Source organism: Furipterus horrens, unplaced genomic scaffold, assembly GCF_987537825.1.
Source record: "Furipterus horrens unplaced genomic scaffold, mFurHor1.1.pri manual_scaffold_13, whole genome shotgun sequence".
Classification (NCBI taxonomy): domain Eukaryota; kingdom Metazoa; phylum Chordata; class Mammalia; order Chiroptera; family Furipteridae; genus Furipterus; species Furipterus horrens.
In genome coordinates, this window is record NW_028327183.1 from 38,449,837 (window position 1) to 38,467,440 (window position 17,604).

The following is a 17,604-nucleotide window of genomic DNA, read 5'->3' on the forward strand; positions in this document are numbered from 1 at the left end:
AATGTAATAATGTCCGTATCACAGGAATTCCAGAAGGAGAAGAAGAAGAGCAAGGGATAGAAAACCTCTTTGAAAAACTAATGACAGACTTCCGGCCAAGATGGAGGCTTAGACGGACATGCTCGGCCTCCCTCTACAACTAGAGAGGAATACAACTACTTCAAAACAAAAGATAACTAGAAATTCCTGAAAATAAAACTACACGGAAGCCCAACGTATGAAGTTATAAACCAGCGGCGCTCTTTGGGCAGGTAGGAAGAGCGAAAGTGGGTGGTGCTGTTTCCAGTCGCACCAGGGACAGCCGCAGGGAGAACAACCCCAGCGGCAGGGAGGACAATCCCGGCTGCAGTCAAACCCTGGCGGCTCGCGACCCCAACGCTGGGAGAAGCAGCCACCACATCGCCTCGAACAGTGAGGCCCAGGGGGCGGGAGGACGGATCCCGGTCTCCTAGCGGAATAACTGTGTGAATCCATCTTGGACCCCCGCACCCACACAAAGCGCCACAGGGCTGCGAAATAGGTTGCGGATCGCCACTGGTCGCTGGGCAGTGACGACAAAGTACCAGCGAGAAAGGCTGCGGATCGGCGCCGGTCACTGGGTTGTGACGAGTACACAGACACTGCCCACTATAGCCGGCCCAAGAAAACAAAACGCATCTGTCAAAATGAGGCAGACAACGATAGAAATCCCGGTGGCACAGCTCACCAGGCAACAGATGAAGAATCTGACAGATGAACAAATAAGAAACCTGTCAGAGGCTCAGTTCAGGGCCATTGTTATCAGGTGGCTTACAGAATTCACAAAAGATCTGGAAAAAGATGAGAAAGAATCGAAAAACACTCACACTGAAAGGAACAAAACCACATACAAGACGGATGGTGAGGAAATAAAATCCAGAGTTCAAATCAACAAACCAGAACACAAAAAAGGAACAAACAGTCAACCAGTGCAGAGAGAAAAAAGGGGAAGCAAGGAAAATGATGAGAGAATCAGAAACCTCTGGGACAGCTATAAAAGGCCCAACATAAGGATCATTGGTTTGCCCAGAGGACGAAGAAGATGAACTAGAAATTGAAAAATTAAGTGAAAATATAATAAAGCAGAACTTCCCAAACTTGGGGAAGGAAATAGACTTACAGGTCCAGGAAGCACAGAGAATTCCAAAAAAACTGGACCCAGGGAGAACCACTCCAAGACACATTAGAATCAAAATGTCAAAAGTTAAAGATAAAGAGAGAATCTCAAAAGCAGCAAGAGAGAAGAAAAGAATCATGTACAAAGGGGTCCCAATTAGACTATCAGCTGACTTCTCAAGGGAGACCCTGCAGGCAAGAAGGGACTGGCAAGAAATATTCAAAGTAATGAAAATCCAAAACCTACAACCACGAATACTCTATCCAGCGAAACTGTCATTCAGAATAGAAGGGCAGAGAAAGTGTTTCCAGGACAAAATAAAACTGAAAGAGTTCATTAGATCCAAACCACTGTTATATGAGAGGTTAAAGGGACTGGTTTAGAAAAAGGAGGATCAAAACTATGAACACTAAAATGAAAACTGCATCACAAAAAACAACAACAGAAGCTAGGGAACTGAAACAAAGGCAAACTAAACAGGCAACGAGAGTGGAAAAAGAACTATAGGTAAGCGGAGCATATTGGGGGGAGGTCAGCAGGGAGGGGGAAGGGGAGAGGGAGGGAGATGATATAGGAGTTAAGGAGCATGGTAGGAGGGAATGGAATAGACAGAGAGAGGTTGAGAAGAACTATATACACAACTAATGGACATGGACTAAAAGGGGGGGGGACAACTGGAGGGAGGGGAGCCACCGGGTGGAGGGGAGAAGAGGGAAGGGAAATTGGGACAAATGTAACATTATAATCAATAAAACACATTAAAAAAAAGAAAAAGAAAAACTAATGACAGAAAACTTCCCTCACATGAGGAGAGAAAGTCACGCAAGCCCAGGAAGCACAGAGGGTCCCAATGAAGATGAACCCCAACAGGCCCACCTCAAGACACATCATAATTAAAATGGCAACATTCAAAGACAAAGAATTCTAAAAGGAGCAAGAGAAAATCAACTAATAACATACAAGGGAGCTCCAATAAGTCTATCATCAGATTTCTCAGCAGAAACACTACAAGCCAGAAGGGAATGGCAAAAAATATTCCAAGCAATGAAAAAAAAAGGCCTACAACCAAGAATACTCTACCCAGCAAGACTCTCATTCAAAATGGAAGGTGAAATAAGGAGTTTCCAAGACAAAAGAAGACTAAAAGAATACATCTCCACCAAACCAGCATTGCAAGAGATGCTAAACGGTCTACTTTAAGAAGATGAAGAAACAGAGAGAGACAGAGAGGAACACAAGTACAAAGAGGGGAAATGACAATGAATAAGTACTGAAAGAAAGAAGAAACTTCTACCATTTGCAACAACATGGATGGAACTAGAGAGAATTATACTTAGCAAAATAAGCCAGGCAATAAAAGGAAAATACCTTATGCTATCACCTATTACGGGAAACTAATGAACAACACAAACAAATGAGCAAAATTGAACCAGAGCTATGTAAACAAGGAATAAACTAACAGTAACAAAGGGGAAGATGGGAGGGGGAGAAGTGGTAAGAAGGGGAAGGGTCAAGTCAAAGAACATGTATAAATGACCCATGGACACGGACAACTGTGTGGGGTCTGAATGTGGGAGAAGGGGGGGCAGGGTGCAGGGAAGCAAGAGGGGAAAAAAATGGGACACTGTAATGGAAAAACAAACAAAAAAATTTTTAGTGGGGGAAAAAATAAAAATATAAAGAATGGAAATGCAAGTTCAGTGAATATTAGAAGGAAAAGGATTTTCCTTCACACTGTATATTTTTCTCCCTATTTGATCCCTCCAGAGTTTGGCATTCTAAACAAGTAATGACATAAGTTTCTTTGCATAAAACTAATAAGACCAGTTGTTAATAGAGGTTTTTTTTTTTTACTAAGACTTTGACTGGAATGTCATGCCTAAAGGAGACAGGCTTGGGCTCTGTTTGTTACCAAAAAGCACTGAGGAACTGGGATTGACTTTCAAAGGTAATAAAAGCCCATGAGATAAAAGGCCTGGTACCTTGGTTGGATGTGCGGTCCATGGCAATCTTTCCAGGGAAGGAATGAAGGTTGTTTTCCTGAAAAATGGCTAGAAGGGAACTTAAGGCACAATGGAAAACCAGAAGGACTTGGAAAAGACAGGTGTTTACAGGCAAGGCTGAATGCCAGGTATGTGGTTCTGCTTCTGTGCCCTGAAGGGCAGACTGAAGGTCACCCTAAATGTTCCTTGCGTAAGTTCCAGCAAAGCAGAACTAAAGATCATAAGTAATCATTTCCTGCTCTTCTTGTGTTTATGCCAATGAACAGGATAAATTAAAAATGGACTCAATGCAGTCCCTTTAATGACAAGAAGGGTAATCTTAGGGAGAAAAATCGTGATTCAAGGAAAATCACAATGCTCAGAAGTAGACTATAAAGTAGGGCAGCTAACCGTCTTTAAAGTTTATCTTCATTTAAAGTTTGTTTTGATTTGAAAATTAAACTATGTCTGTGGTATTATCAAAGATGTTTAATTTACAGGCAACAAGAATGTCAAATGCCTTGTAACTAAATGTCTTTCCAATAAGACTGTCCTACAGGTTTAGAGACTTGTATGTAGGTTATGTTACAGAAATTAACATGTGTTTTCTGTTTTCAAAGGGCATAAGCCTATGATCTCATTACCTGAGTGACTGTCTGTACATATACGCCTCACTTAATCCTGTCTTCAGCGCTGCCTCCTGAGACTCAATTGTTTGGCTGAACTAAGTGGCTGGGTTGGTGAAGAATGGGGTGCTCTGTGGGCTTCACTTTAAAACTGGTTTCTCTTTTCTGTCCTAATGGCTTGGACAGAAAGAGCCCAGAAGTCTGAGAGGGGGGAGACCTAAACTATTTCCCTCAGCCCAAACTAAGTATAATGGGCCAAAAAGTTTTCGACAGGTGAGATATATCTGGCACACATTCCTCCAAAGAAGCCCTTCTTTTCCCTAATGTGGGACATTGAAAAATTAATACCTGCCTTTTTTCATCTAGTGGTTATGGATTGAATGATGTCTTTTAACCCTGTTGCCAAATCTGTTGCCTCCAGAATACAGCAAGGATGCCAGCGTGTTAAATCAAGCATGCCGTTGTCCGGGGACAGCCAACCGACCTGGGGTCTGCATGATCCTTCCCCATGTGGGAAGGCCACACCTGCCTCCACACCCCCATTCTTATTAGGGATTTCTGGACCCAAAGGTAGGTAGGACGACGACGATGTCCAGCTTGAAGCAGCTAGAGGAGCATGAGACCTTCGCCCATTGTCCTTTATAAGATTATAAAGGATCTTAAGTCTGAGAGGGAGGGATTGTTATTTTTTATTGTTAAAATAATTAATTTTTTTAAAAAAAGAAAAAGGAGAATATCTGAAAGCGTAACGCAGGAGAGCTTGTATGTATGACCCATGGGCATGGAATTGGGGAGGGCGGACTGTTGGGAGAGGGGTGTTCCTAGGCGGAGGGGAGCAAAGGGGAAAAAAATGGAACTATTGTAACAATATAATCAATAAAATATACTTACCAAAAAAATGAAATTATTACAAACAACTGTACATCAAGAAATTTGACAACCTAGATGAAATGCACAACTTTCTAGAAACATATAAACCTCCAAAACTGAATCAAGAAGTAGAAAGTCTCAACAGACCAATAACAAAGAAGGAAACTGAAACAGTAATCAAAAATCTTCCGGCACACAAAAGGCCTGGAACGGATGGCTTCACGGGTGAATTTTACAAAACATTTAGGGAAGAACTAACTCCTACCCTTCTCAAACTATTCTAAAAATCCAAAAAGAGGGAAAACTCCCAAACTCTTTCTATTAAGCAAGTATTACCCTAATTCCAAAATCAGGTCAAGACACAACAAAGAAAGAAAACTACAGGCCAGTATCACTGATGAACATAGATGCTAAAATCCTCAACAAAATATTGGCAAACAGGATCCAACAACACATTAAAAAGATCATACACCATGATCAAGTGGGATTCATCCCAGGGATGAAAGGATGATTTCATATTCCCAAATCAATAAATATAATACATCACCTAAACAAAATGAAAGACAACAACCACATGATCATATCAATAGATGCAGAAAGAGCATTTGACAAAGTACAACACCCATTTATGATGAAAACACTCAGCAAAATGGGAATAGAGGGAGCATGCCTCAACATAATTAAAGCTATATACAAGAAACCTGAAACCAACATCATACTCAATGGACAAAAACTGAAAGCATTCCTCCTGAGATCACAAACAAAACAAGGATGTCCACTCTCTCCACTCCTATTCAACATAGTGTTGGAAGTCCTAGCCACAGCAATCAGACAAGAAAAAGAAATAAAAGGCATCCAAATTGGGAAAGAAGAAATAAAACTATCATTATATGCAGATGACATGATAGTATACATAGAAAACCCTATAGACTCCATGAAAAAAATACTCAATATAATAAGCGAATTTGGCAAAATAGCAGGGTACAAAATAAATATACAGAAATCTAAGGCATTTCTGTACACAAACAATAAAATAACAGAGACAGAAACAAAAAGGAAAATACCATTTACTATCGCAACAAAAAAAACAAAGTATCTAGGAATAAACTTAACAAAAGAGATAAAAGACCTGTACTCTGAAATTACCTAACACTGAAGAAATAAATTAAGGAACATACAAATAAATGGAAGCAAATAACACGTTTTTGGATGGGAAGAATCAACATCATCAAAATGGCCATACTACCCAAAGCAATGTACAGATTCAATGCAATCCCTATTAAAATACCAATGACATATTTCACAGACCTAGAACAAATACTTCAAAAATTCATATGGAAACAAAAAAGACCCCGAATAGCAAAAGCAATCTTGAGACAGACGAACACAGCAGGAGGAATCACGATACCAGGCATCAAACTATACTACAAAGCCACTGTGATCAAAACAGTCTGGTACTGGCATAAGAACAGATATATAGACCAATGGAACAGGATAGAGAGCCTAGAAATAAATCCAGGACTATACGGTCAACTAATATTTGATAAAGGGGGAAAGAACATAAAATGGAGTGATAAGAGCCTCTTCAACAAATGGTGCGGGGAGAACTAGACAGTGGCGTGCAAAAAAATGAAACTAGACCACCAACCTACACCACACACCAGAATAAACTCAAGATGGATCAAAGACTTAAATGTGAGCCATGACACCATAAAAGTCCTAGAGGAAAACATAGGCAGGAAAATTTCATATATCCCACATAACAATATTTTCACTGATACATCTCCTAAGGCAAGAGAAATAAAGGAAAAAATGGGACTACATCAAACTAAAGAGTTTCTTCTCAGCAAAAGAAAACATCAGCAAGATGAAAAGGAAATCAACCATATGGGAAAACATAAAGAATTTATACGACTGAACATTAAGAAAACAGACAACACAATTAAAAAATGGCAAAGGTCCTGAACAAACACTTCTCCAAAGAGGATATATAGAAGGTCCATAGACACATGAAAAAATGCTCAACGTCACTAGCCATCAGAGAGATGCAAATAAAAACCACAATGAGATACCACTTTACAACAGTCAGAATGGCCATCATCAACAAATCAAGAAACAACAAGTGCTGGCGAGGATGTGGAGAAACGGGAACCCTACTGCACTGTTGGTGGGAATGCAGACTGGTGCAGCCACTATGGAAAACAGTATGGAATTACCTCAAAAAACTAAAAATGGAACTGCATTTTGAACCAGCGATACCACTGCTAGGATTATACCCGAAAAATCCTAAAACCCTAATTCAAAAGAACTTATGCACCCCTATGTTCATTGCAGCACTGTTTACAATAGCTAAATGCTGGAAACAGCCTAAGCGCCCATCTGTAGATGAGTGGATCAAAAAACTGGTACTTTACACAATGGAATAATATGCAGCAGAAAGAAGGAACTCCTACCATTTGCGACAACATGGATGGAACTAGAGAGAATTATGCTGAGTGAAATAAGCCAGGCAAAGAAAGAAAAGTACTATATGATATCACCTAATACAGGAAACTAAAGAACAACACAAACAAATGAACTAAATAGAACAAGGAACAGAATAACAGTTATTAGGGGGGAGGAAGAGCAGGAGGATAAGTAAGGGAAGGGTTTAGTTAAGGAACTTGTATAAATGACTCATGGACATGGACAACCCGGGGGGATATGATTATAGGAGAAGAGGTTGGCTGCGTGACGGGGGGAGCAATGGGGGAAAAAAATGGGACAACTGTAATTGAAAAACAAAATAAAAATTCTACATAGAAAAAAAAAAAAAGAAAATTTTTGCCTCTAGAATAGGTCTTGCCAAACACTACAAAGATAATACTTGCAGGAAAACCTACTCAATAAATAAGGTTTTATATATTAAAAAAAAAAAACAACTTAGGAATAAACTTAACCAAGAAGGTAAAAGACCTGTACTTAGAAAATTATAACACACTAAAGAAACTGAAGAAGATACAATAAATGGAAGCATATCCCATGCTAATGGATAGAAAGAGTATCAATAAAATGTCATACTAACTACCCAAAACAATATGTAGATTCAATGCAATTCCTATCAAAATATCAATGGCATTTTTCAAAGAAGAGAACTAATAATCCTAAAACGTACATGGAACAACAGAAGATCCAAAATAGACAAAGAAATACTGAGAAAGAAGAAGAAAATTGGAGTTATCACACCACCTGATTATCAAACTATACACTACAAAATGACAGCAATTAAAACAATATTGTGCTGGTATAAAAACTGACACAGAGGTCAATAGAACAGAATAGAGCCCAAAAATAAACCCACACCTATATGGTAAATTAATCTATGGCAAGGGATGCAAGAATACACAATGAATGGCAAAAGACAGTTTATTCAATAAATGGCATTGGAAAAACTAGACAAATACACCTTCTAGACAACCTCCTTACACCAAAAATAAACTCAAAATGGATTAAATGTAAAATCTAAAACCATAAAACTGCTAGAAGAAAATATAGTCAGTAAACTTTTCAATATCTCTCAGCAATATTTTTTGTATATGTCTCCTTGGGTAAAGGATACAAAACAAATGGGATTACATCAAACTAAAAAGGTTTTGCATAGCAAAGATAACCATAAAAAGAAACATAAATAAGAGAATGTGTTTGTTGCAATAGTTTGTGTTCACTTGGATTGTTAGTGAAATTCATTGATCCATTCTATCGCTATATAAATAATATAAGTTCTTCTGTTTTCAGAAAAAAACCATACATTTCTGCATCTATTTTTTTAAAAATTTAAGCTCCTTTAGCAGATCCAAATTGTATCTATGCATAGCCCCCCCCCTTTTTTTTCTGACAATATTATAAGTGTCCCAGAATGAAAATCTAGCCCTTGACCATCAAAGAAGACAGGGAGGAAGACAGAAGGAAGACAAGTAATTATATATGAAGGATGGACAAAATAAATGTACCCAATAAGAAACTATGTCTACTCCCAGTCATTTAAAACCATTCATTTGAGAATAAGAAATACAGTTAATTACTTAAAAACAACCTTGAAATAACATCAGATAAGGTAGCCATTCCAAAGAGAGATCCTAAAATACTACAAAGTAGATATCCTTACCTAGTGACACCAAATTACTATAGTTCTCCAACATCACATCTCTATACAAATCCCTTTGAGCAAAGTCCAGGCATTCCCACTCTTCTTGAGAGAAGTCAATGGCAACATCCCTGAACACCACCAATCTCTGAAACAACAAACATAATACTAATAGTAGAAATAAATAAAATGTATTTTCAATGGAGGAGAAGATGATTGGGAGCTCTTAACCATGGAGGTAACAGAGCAAACATGCTAGGAAGCCTCTCACATGTATGAGGCACTATAAAAGTTGGTGCTTCTGAAGTAACAACATGTTCCTTTTTATATATAGAACATCTCATTACAAAGTCTGGGAATTAATAAAAAATAAAATTAATTTAGAAATTCAATATTCCAATTAAAAAAAAAAGCATACATAAGGACCCTGTATAATATGTATCTTGTAGATCACATTTTCAATAAATGAAAGTTTCCCTTTCTTATTCTCTATTTAAAAAATAAAAGTCCCTGAGACTCCCCACCCCACCTAATTTACAGGGCCACCCAAGCTGTTTTCAGTGGCTTTTCCATACAAATGGCCTATCTTGGCTCATGCTGTGGCCTTTCCTAAATTCTCTCAAAGGTTCATAACCTCAAATAAGCAACATCTGGCCTCCAAATGCCACATACCTTGTGTGAAGTGGTCCCAGACCCAGCATTACCAGTAGCTAGACTCAGTTCACAAGTTGGCTTCTCCTGGACACCTCCAAGCCCAACACAAAAAAAAGCCATCTGCAGATCACTTTGTAGTTCATGCCAGTGGCCCCAGGAAATACACAGATAATGGCTAACCTTGGTTTGTACCTTCTAGAAGGCCCCAGAGCCAGCACACCTAGTGGCCATCCTCAGGCTATACCAGAGTACTACCCAAACACCTCCACAAGCAACACATTCAAACAGCAGATCTGTAGGGCACCAGAGCCTTGTTGAAGTGAGTTCTTCACCATGGGTTCAGCCTCGGCACTGCAGTTCCTCCACTGGAGTTGTGGCCAGTCAACCCCTCCCACTGATGTAAGAACAGCAATCAAAGCTCAACTACAATAGGAGGAGGCACACAACCCACACATAAGGCACACATGGAGTGCCCAGCTCAAGTAACAGGAAAGGCTGCCGCACCGGGTGCAACAGGACCCATACTATACAAGGCCATCCTACCAAGACTGGGAGACATAAATCTACCTAATGCACAGAAACAAACACAGAGAGGCAGCCAAAATGAGGAGACAAAGAAACATATACAAAATGGAAGAACAGGAGAAATCCCCAGAAAAAGAACTAACTGAAATGAAGGAAGTCAAACTATCAGATACAGGGTTCAAAACAATGGTTATAAGGATGCTCAAGGAACTTAGAACTTTTCAATAGCATTTAAAATATAGAGAATCCATTAAAAAAAAAACAGAAATGAAGAATATAACTGAAATGAGGAATACACTAGAAGGAATCAATAGTAGATTAGATGAAACAGAGGACAAAATCAGAGATTTGGAAGAAAAGGTAGCAGAAAATACCCAATTAGAGTAACGACAAAAAAAAAAAATCCAAAAAACGAGGATGGTTTAAAGGACAACTGGGATAACATCAAGCATACCAACATTTGTATTGTAGGGGTACAAGAAGGAGAAGAGAGAGAGCAACGTATTGAAAACCTACTTGAAGAAATAATGACTCAAAACTTCCCTAACATGGTAAACAAACAAACAAACAAAAAAGACACACAAATACAGGAAGCACAGAAGATTCCCAAACAAGATGACTCCAAAGAGGCCCACAACAAGATATACAATAATTGAAATGCCAAAGGTAAAAGACAAAGAATCTTAAAAGAAGCAAGAGAAAAGCAGTTAGTTGCCTATAAGGGAGCTCCCATAAGACTGTCAGCTGATTTCTCAACAGAAGATTGGCATAAAATAGTTAAAAGTTATGACTTTTAAGCAAGGACCTATCACCAAAATTACTCTACCCAGCAAAGCTATCATTTAGAATCAGAGGACAGATGAAGACTTTCCAAGACAAGAAGATGCTAAGGAGTTCATCACCACCAAATCAGTATTACAAGAAATATTAAAGGTTCTTGTTTAAGAAGAAGGAAAAAAAAAAGATTAAAAGTATAAATACTAAAATTGCAATAAATATAATATCTATCAACAATTACTTTAAATGCAAATGAATTAAATGCTCCAATCAAAAGACATAGGATGGCTAAATGGATAAGAAAACATAAGCTGTCCACAAGAAACTCACTTAAGATCAAGACACACACAGATTGAAAGTAAAGGGATGGAACACATTTCATGAATATGGAAATCACAAAAATAGCTGGGGTAACAATACTTATACTGGACAAAATACAATCAAACCTTGGTTTTCAAACAATTCAGTTCTCGACCATGTTCATGAAAAAAATGTCTCAGTTGTCTAACAAAACTTCAGGTCTCTATTCTCTACCCGACCATCCTTTCATGCTGACCTGTATGATCAGTCACATGTCTCTCAGGGGACAAACTAAGGAGATCTGGTTTTCAAACAAACTGCTTGACAAAGTTTTTTGGAATGAATGAAGTTCAAGAACTCAGGTGCCACTGTATACTTTAAAACAAAGGCTATAACAAGAGACAAAGAAGCACCCAGCAAATCCACTTCTTGGTATTTAGCCAAAGAAACACAAAACACTAATTTGAAAAGACATATGCATCCATATGTTCACTGCAGAATTATTTACAACAGCAAAGACATGGAAGCAATCTAAGTGTCCTTCAATAAGTGAATGGATAAAGAAGTGCTGTATATATACAGTGGGATATGACTCAGCCACAAAAAGAATGAAGTCTTTCCATGTAAAATAACATGGATGGACCTAAAGGATATTGTGCTGAGTGAAGTAAGTCACACAGAGAAAAAAATGGTATGTGATTTCTACAAAACAAAATATGTGAACAAGCAGAACAGAAACAGACTCATAGATACAGAGAACATTTTGATGGTTGCCAGATGGGAGCGGGATCAGAGGATGGGTGAAAAAGGTGAAAGGATTAAGAAGTACAAATTAGTAGTCACAAAATAGTTATGGGGATGTAAAGTACAGCAGAGGGAATATAGTCAGTAATATAATAACTATGTATGGTGTCAAATGGGTAGTTACATAAATGTCTTAAAAGTATGTTATACATCTGAAACTAATATAATATTATTGAAAATTTTTAAAATTATGACAAGAAAAATAAATGGGTAAATATACCTGTAAAATCTTATAAAATCTCTATCATGTAAAATAAGATTTGAATAAAACTGAATTTTTTGAAATGTCAGATTTGTCATTATATCAGAATATTACACGATAAGCATTTTCTTTGTTACCAATAATTTAGGAATATTTTTAACAGACTTCAGAATTGCTCCATGTAATGAATATATCTTGGCTTAATAAGTGTGCATATTTGAACATTTTAGGTTATATGAAAATCTCATAAGCATTTCTTGCTTTGGGGATTTTATAATTCTCATCAGCTTTTGCATGTGAATGATGATCTTTCTTGTTATTATTAATCATTTACGAACATAATGTTTTCCTGTTCTAAGCAACAGCAAGGTTGAAAAGATAATCCAAATTTACACATTCAAGATTAGTACATAATATTAAATCTCAAAGTCATCCATATTATTGGTATCAATTATGGATTCCCAGGGAAGATCACTGATCTCTCTGTATTCAATCCTTTATCATATTCCTAATCTTAAAAGCTCACAAAGTATGGGCTTTTACCATTTATGGAGACTAAGTACAATCAAGACCAACTCCTATCTTGCCTAAATGGGAAATTTAGGCCTAATGAGAAAATCGAAGTTTTCTCATGTGGGGTACCATTTAGCAGCCTTCTATATTTTATAAAATCAGGAAATTTGCTTTCGTTATATCAGTAAGTGCTTCTAGTGAAAGATGCTTAATGGAGTTTGAATAAGTATGTGAATATAGATTAGATTAGAAAGACACACTAAGAGAAAACACTATCAATTATAAGAATGGAATAAACTAGGGAGCACATTCCTGATTGGGGTCAGTTGGGAAAGAAGTTTCAGGAATAGGGAATGTAAACATGCATATACTCAGTAAAAAAGTGACTATTAAAGGGGACAGGAGAAAACACCATTTACCTGAGCCATGATTTTTATAGCTGTAAGAAATGATCAATCCTCTCCTGGATTCCTATGTTGGAGAAGCACAGTGTCTGGAAAAGGCAGTGCTGGATAGAAGAAAACAGAACCATGAGACCATGCTTTTCATAAAGCTCCAATGATTTAAGTTAGAATTACCTTTGTTGCCCTCCTCTTCCTGTCTCTTGCTCCCATTCCCAAACCACACACTAAGTGGTTCTTACCCTTGTCAAACTCAGTGCTCTCTGTATTCAAAAAGAAAATATTTACAAAAACTTCCCTACCATTTCTGAAATAAAACTTACATATAATGACACATTTATATATTATGCCAAACATAGAGATAATGATCAACTATTATATTCCAAGATATTAATAATCATACACAACTACAATAGAAGGCACAAATAATTAAATGCTTACAACTATTTACTTATTTATTTTTAATAATTTATTTATTTGTTTGTTTATTTTTAGAGAGAGGGGAAAGGAGAAAGAGAGGGAGAGAAACATCACTGTGTGGTTGCCTCTCACTCACGCCCCAAACTGGGGACCTGACATGCAACCTAGTCATGTGCCCTGACTGGGAATCGAACCAGCGACACTTGGCTCGCAGCCCGACGCTCAATCCACTGAGCCACAGCAGCCAGGGCAAATGCTTACCGCTATTTAAAATGAACAAATTTAGATTTATAAGATGACAATATTCAACTAAGCATTGTTGACATATTTTTATTTATATTTGACATTTTGAAATAAAGGCTATATTTGTATGTGTGTGTGTGTGTGTGTACAAATATGTGTGCAGAATAAATGAAATTCATTATACAAATGGAGGCTTCTACAGGTATATGATATTTACAAGTCAAATGTCACAAGCAGTGTTGCCATTAGTGCTGAAAGTTTTTTTTTGTTTTTTTTTTAAATGCTGAGTGAATATTCTGTTAGAGCACAGGCTAAGTGAGTATTCTGTTATAAAACAGGCTGAGTGAGTATTCTGTTAGAACACAGTCAGAGTGAGTATTCTGTTAGAACACAGGCTGAGTGAGTATTAATTAAACATAGACTGAGATCATATTCTGTTAGAAAACAGGCTGAGTGAGTATTCTGTTAGAACACAAGCTGAGTGAGTATTCAATTAGAACACAGGCTGTGTGAGTATTCTTTAAACATAGACTGAGTCCATATTCTGTTAGAACACAGGCTTAGTGTGTATTGTGTTAGAACACAGGCTGATTCAATATTCTGTTAGAGCACAGGCTAAGTGAGTATTCTGTTATAAAACAGGCTGAGTGAGTATTCTGTTAGAACACAGGCAGTGTGTGTATTCTGCTAGAACACAGGCTGATTCAATATTCTGTTAGAGCACAGGCTAAGTGAATATTCTCTTATAAAACAGGCTGAGTGAGTATTCTGTTAGAACACAGGCAGTGTGTGTATTCTGTTAGAACACAGGCTGAGTGAGTATTCTTTAAACATAGACTGAGTCCATATTCTGTTAGAACACAGTCTGAGTGAGTATTCTTTTTTTTAACTTTTATTTATTTATTTATTTATTTTAATTTTATTTTTTGGTTATTCAATTACAGTTGTCCCATTTTTCCCCCATTGCTCCCCCCTCCCAGCCCATCCCTTCTCCCACAATCATATCCCTCCCCGTTGTCCATGTCCATAAGTCACTTATACACGTTCCTTGACTAGACCCTTCCCTTACTTATCCCCCTTCTCTCCCTCCCCCCTTCCCCCTACTGACTACTATTCTACTCTTTGTCCTATTTAGTTCATTTGTTTGTGTTGCTCTTTAATTTCCTGTATTAGGTGATATCATGGTATTTTGCTTTCTTTGCCTGGTTTATTTCACTAAGCATAATTCTCTCTAGTTCCATCCATGTTGTCACAAATGGCAGGAGTTCTTTCTTCCTGCTACATAGTATTCCATTGTGTAGATGTACCACAGTTTTTTGATCCACTCATCTACAGATGGGCACTTAGGCTGTTTCCAGCATTTAGCTATTGTAAACAGGGCTGCTATGAACATAGGGGTGCATAAGTTCTCTTGAATTAGGGTTTTAGGATTTTTCGGGTATAATCCTAGCAGTGGAATCACTGGTTCAAATGGCAGTTCCATTTTTAGTTTTTTGAGGTAATTCCATACTGTTTTCCATAGTGGCTGCACCAGTCTGCATTCCCACCAACAGTGCAGTAGAGTTCCCGTTTCTCCACATCCTCGCCAGCACTTGTTGCTTGTTGATTTGTTGATGATGGCCATTCTGACAGGTGTAAGGTGGTATCTCATTGTGGTTTTTACTTGCATTTCTCTGATGGCCAATGATGTTGAGCATTTTTTCATGTGCCTATGGACCTTCTGTATGTCCTCTTCGGAGAAGTGTTTGTTCAGGTCCTTTGCCCATTTTTTAATTGGGTTGTTTGTTTTCTTGATGTTGAGTTGTATAAGCTCTTTATATATTTTGGAGATCAGTTCCCTGTCTGTGATATCATTGGCAAATACGTTTTCCCATATGGTTGGTTTCCTTTTCATCTTGCTGATGTTTTCTTTTGATGAGCAGAAACTTTTTAGTTTGATGTAGTCCCATTTGTTTATTTTTTCCTTTATTTCTCTTGCCTTGGGAGATGTATCTGTGAAGATATTGTTACGTGTGATATCTGAAATTTTCCTGCCTATGTTTTCCTCTAGTTTTTAAAGTTGTTATAGAAAAACTCAGTAAATTTCAGAATAAAACAAAGTACAATCTTTCTTAAACTAGCATTCCTGAAAGATTTAGCTAATAGTGATACCATGCAATCATACTAAAATAAATACAGCAATTTGAAAAAAAAAATGCAAAAAATGCCTTATGTAAGAGGTTATAGACCCTCATAATTATAAACCCATTTTTTTTCCCTCAGCTATGGTCATAGAACAATTTTTTGTTGTGGACTATAGAACATCTAGATTAGAAGTTGGTCCACTATTTTTGTAAATAAAGCTTTATTGGAACACATCTACAGTCATTTGTTTATATATTGCCTTTGGCTACTTTCATACTACAGTGGCATAGCTGAATAGTTGCAAGAGAGACTATATGGCTCAAAAAGCCTAAATTATTTACTGTCTATTCCTTTACAGTAGGCTATCTAACCTGTGATCTAGATCCATGACTTGTTAGTTTTTCAAAAGCCAGAAGCCTTCACCCTCAACCCAGTTACTGTAACACTTAAAAGCACTCAGACATATTTCTAAAACATCCTCTAGGACAAATCACTGCTCCTACAGAGAATCACTGATATGGGTGCTCAACAGATATTTAATTAGGAATTCCACTCCCTCCAGATATCATAAGGGTGCAATAGATAATAGTTTCCATTCTAACAACTGAAATTAATTCAGATAAGATGAAAAATCATAATTCCTTTTAAATTCATCCTAGAGACAAAGGCACAAAGAAATTTATATGAAATTATAATAAAACTCTAAAAAGCACCAAGCTCTTCTTAAGAAACATATATAGATGCTCCCATCCCTGACAGTGCTTAAACTAGACTGCAATTACCTTAAAGACAAATAGTCCAATCATTCTAATAGACAACGTTAAAACAAGGTAAGCAAGACCAACTAAGAAACAGACTTTAAATATAAAGATACTGATAGGTTCAAAGTAAAATAGTGGAAAAGATATACCACACAAATACTAAGTAGAAGAAACTTGTGTACCTGTATTAATTTAAGACAAAATATACTTATATTGTACGTACAGTGTAATTAAAAAATAAAAAATTACTTAAAAAAAACAAAAAACAAATAAGAGGTCTGGGTATCTGTATCAAAAAAGTTGCCCAAGCACCCTTCCCAGCCCAGCATCCGCCTCTGCATAGCACAATTCTGGTATGCATCACCTGGAGGGTCCCTCATGCCCCCTGCCGGCGCCCTGAGTAAAACAGGGCAGAGGTGACAAAATAATTATTAATAATTTTTATTATAAGCATTATTATTATTATTAACAGAATAAACTCTTAAGACGTTTTTTTCTAAAATTGGGTAATGGATAAAAAGATACAGAGGGGAGAAAATGAGGAAATGCACAATTTTATTATTAGAGTTCTAATTCGGATAGAATTTATGTCAAAAGCATTAAAATAAACTAGGAGTAGGCTATTTCTAGAAATTTGCCCCAAGAGAAACCTCAATAAATAGAAACCACATACACAGTTATTGATTGCTGCAATATGTAATGACAAAATACTGGGAAAAAATCCAAATGCCCACCCATAGGTACTTGCTGAATAAACTATCACACCCACACAAAATGTACCTATAAACAAAGAATGTGGAAGATTTCCATAGGCTGTAATTGAATGACTTCTGTGATACTTTAATGAGTGAGGAAAAAAAGGAAGGTGTAGAACAGTGTACATAGAATCCTTCCTTTTAATTAAGAATGAAGACAATAAAAATATATGTACATTTACATACAAACACATAAACATATATATCATTTAAAAGAAAAATATAAGAATAAACCAAAGATAATTATAATTAATTATCTATAGGGGGAAGGATACCAGACTTCTCTGAATTCACCCTGTTCTATAGTTTAGATTTTGGAAATATGTACATATTTTGAGTACTTTTAAAATGAAATTTAATTAAGAGGGTGTGGGGCAATTTATAAAAGT

At 37.0% G+C, this 17,604-nt stretch overlaps 1 protein-coding gene across 3 annotated transcripts in view; it reads right to left on the reverse strand.

Moving 5' to 3' along the window:
* Positions 1-17,604, reverse strand: part of LOC149994588 (uncharacterized) — a 90,270-nt gene that overhangs the window by 65,939 nt on the left and 6,727 nt on the right. For 2 of the 3 annotated variants that reach the window (XM_090260663.1, XM_090260662.1), the window contains exons 3-4: positions 12,931-13,019; positions 8,758-8,884 (exon numbers count right to left, since the gene is read on the reverse strand). In XM_090260663.1, coding sequence (XP_090116789.1) covers positions 8,758-8,884; positions 12,931-12,939 — 136 coding nt within the window. In that variant the 5' untranslated portion in view covers positions 12,940-13,019. The remainder of the gene's footprint in view (positions 1-8,757; positions 8,885-12,930; positions 13,020-17,604) is intronic. The other variant, XM_090260664.1, reaches the window with a different exon arrangement.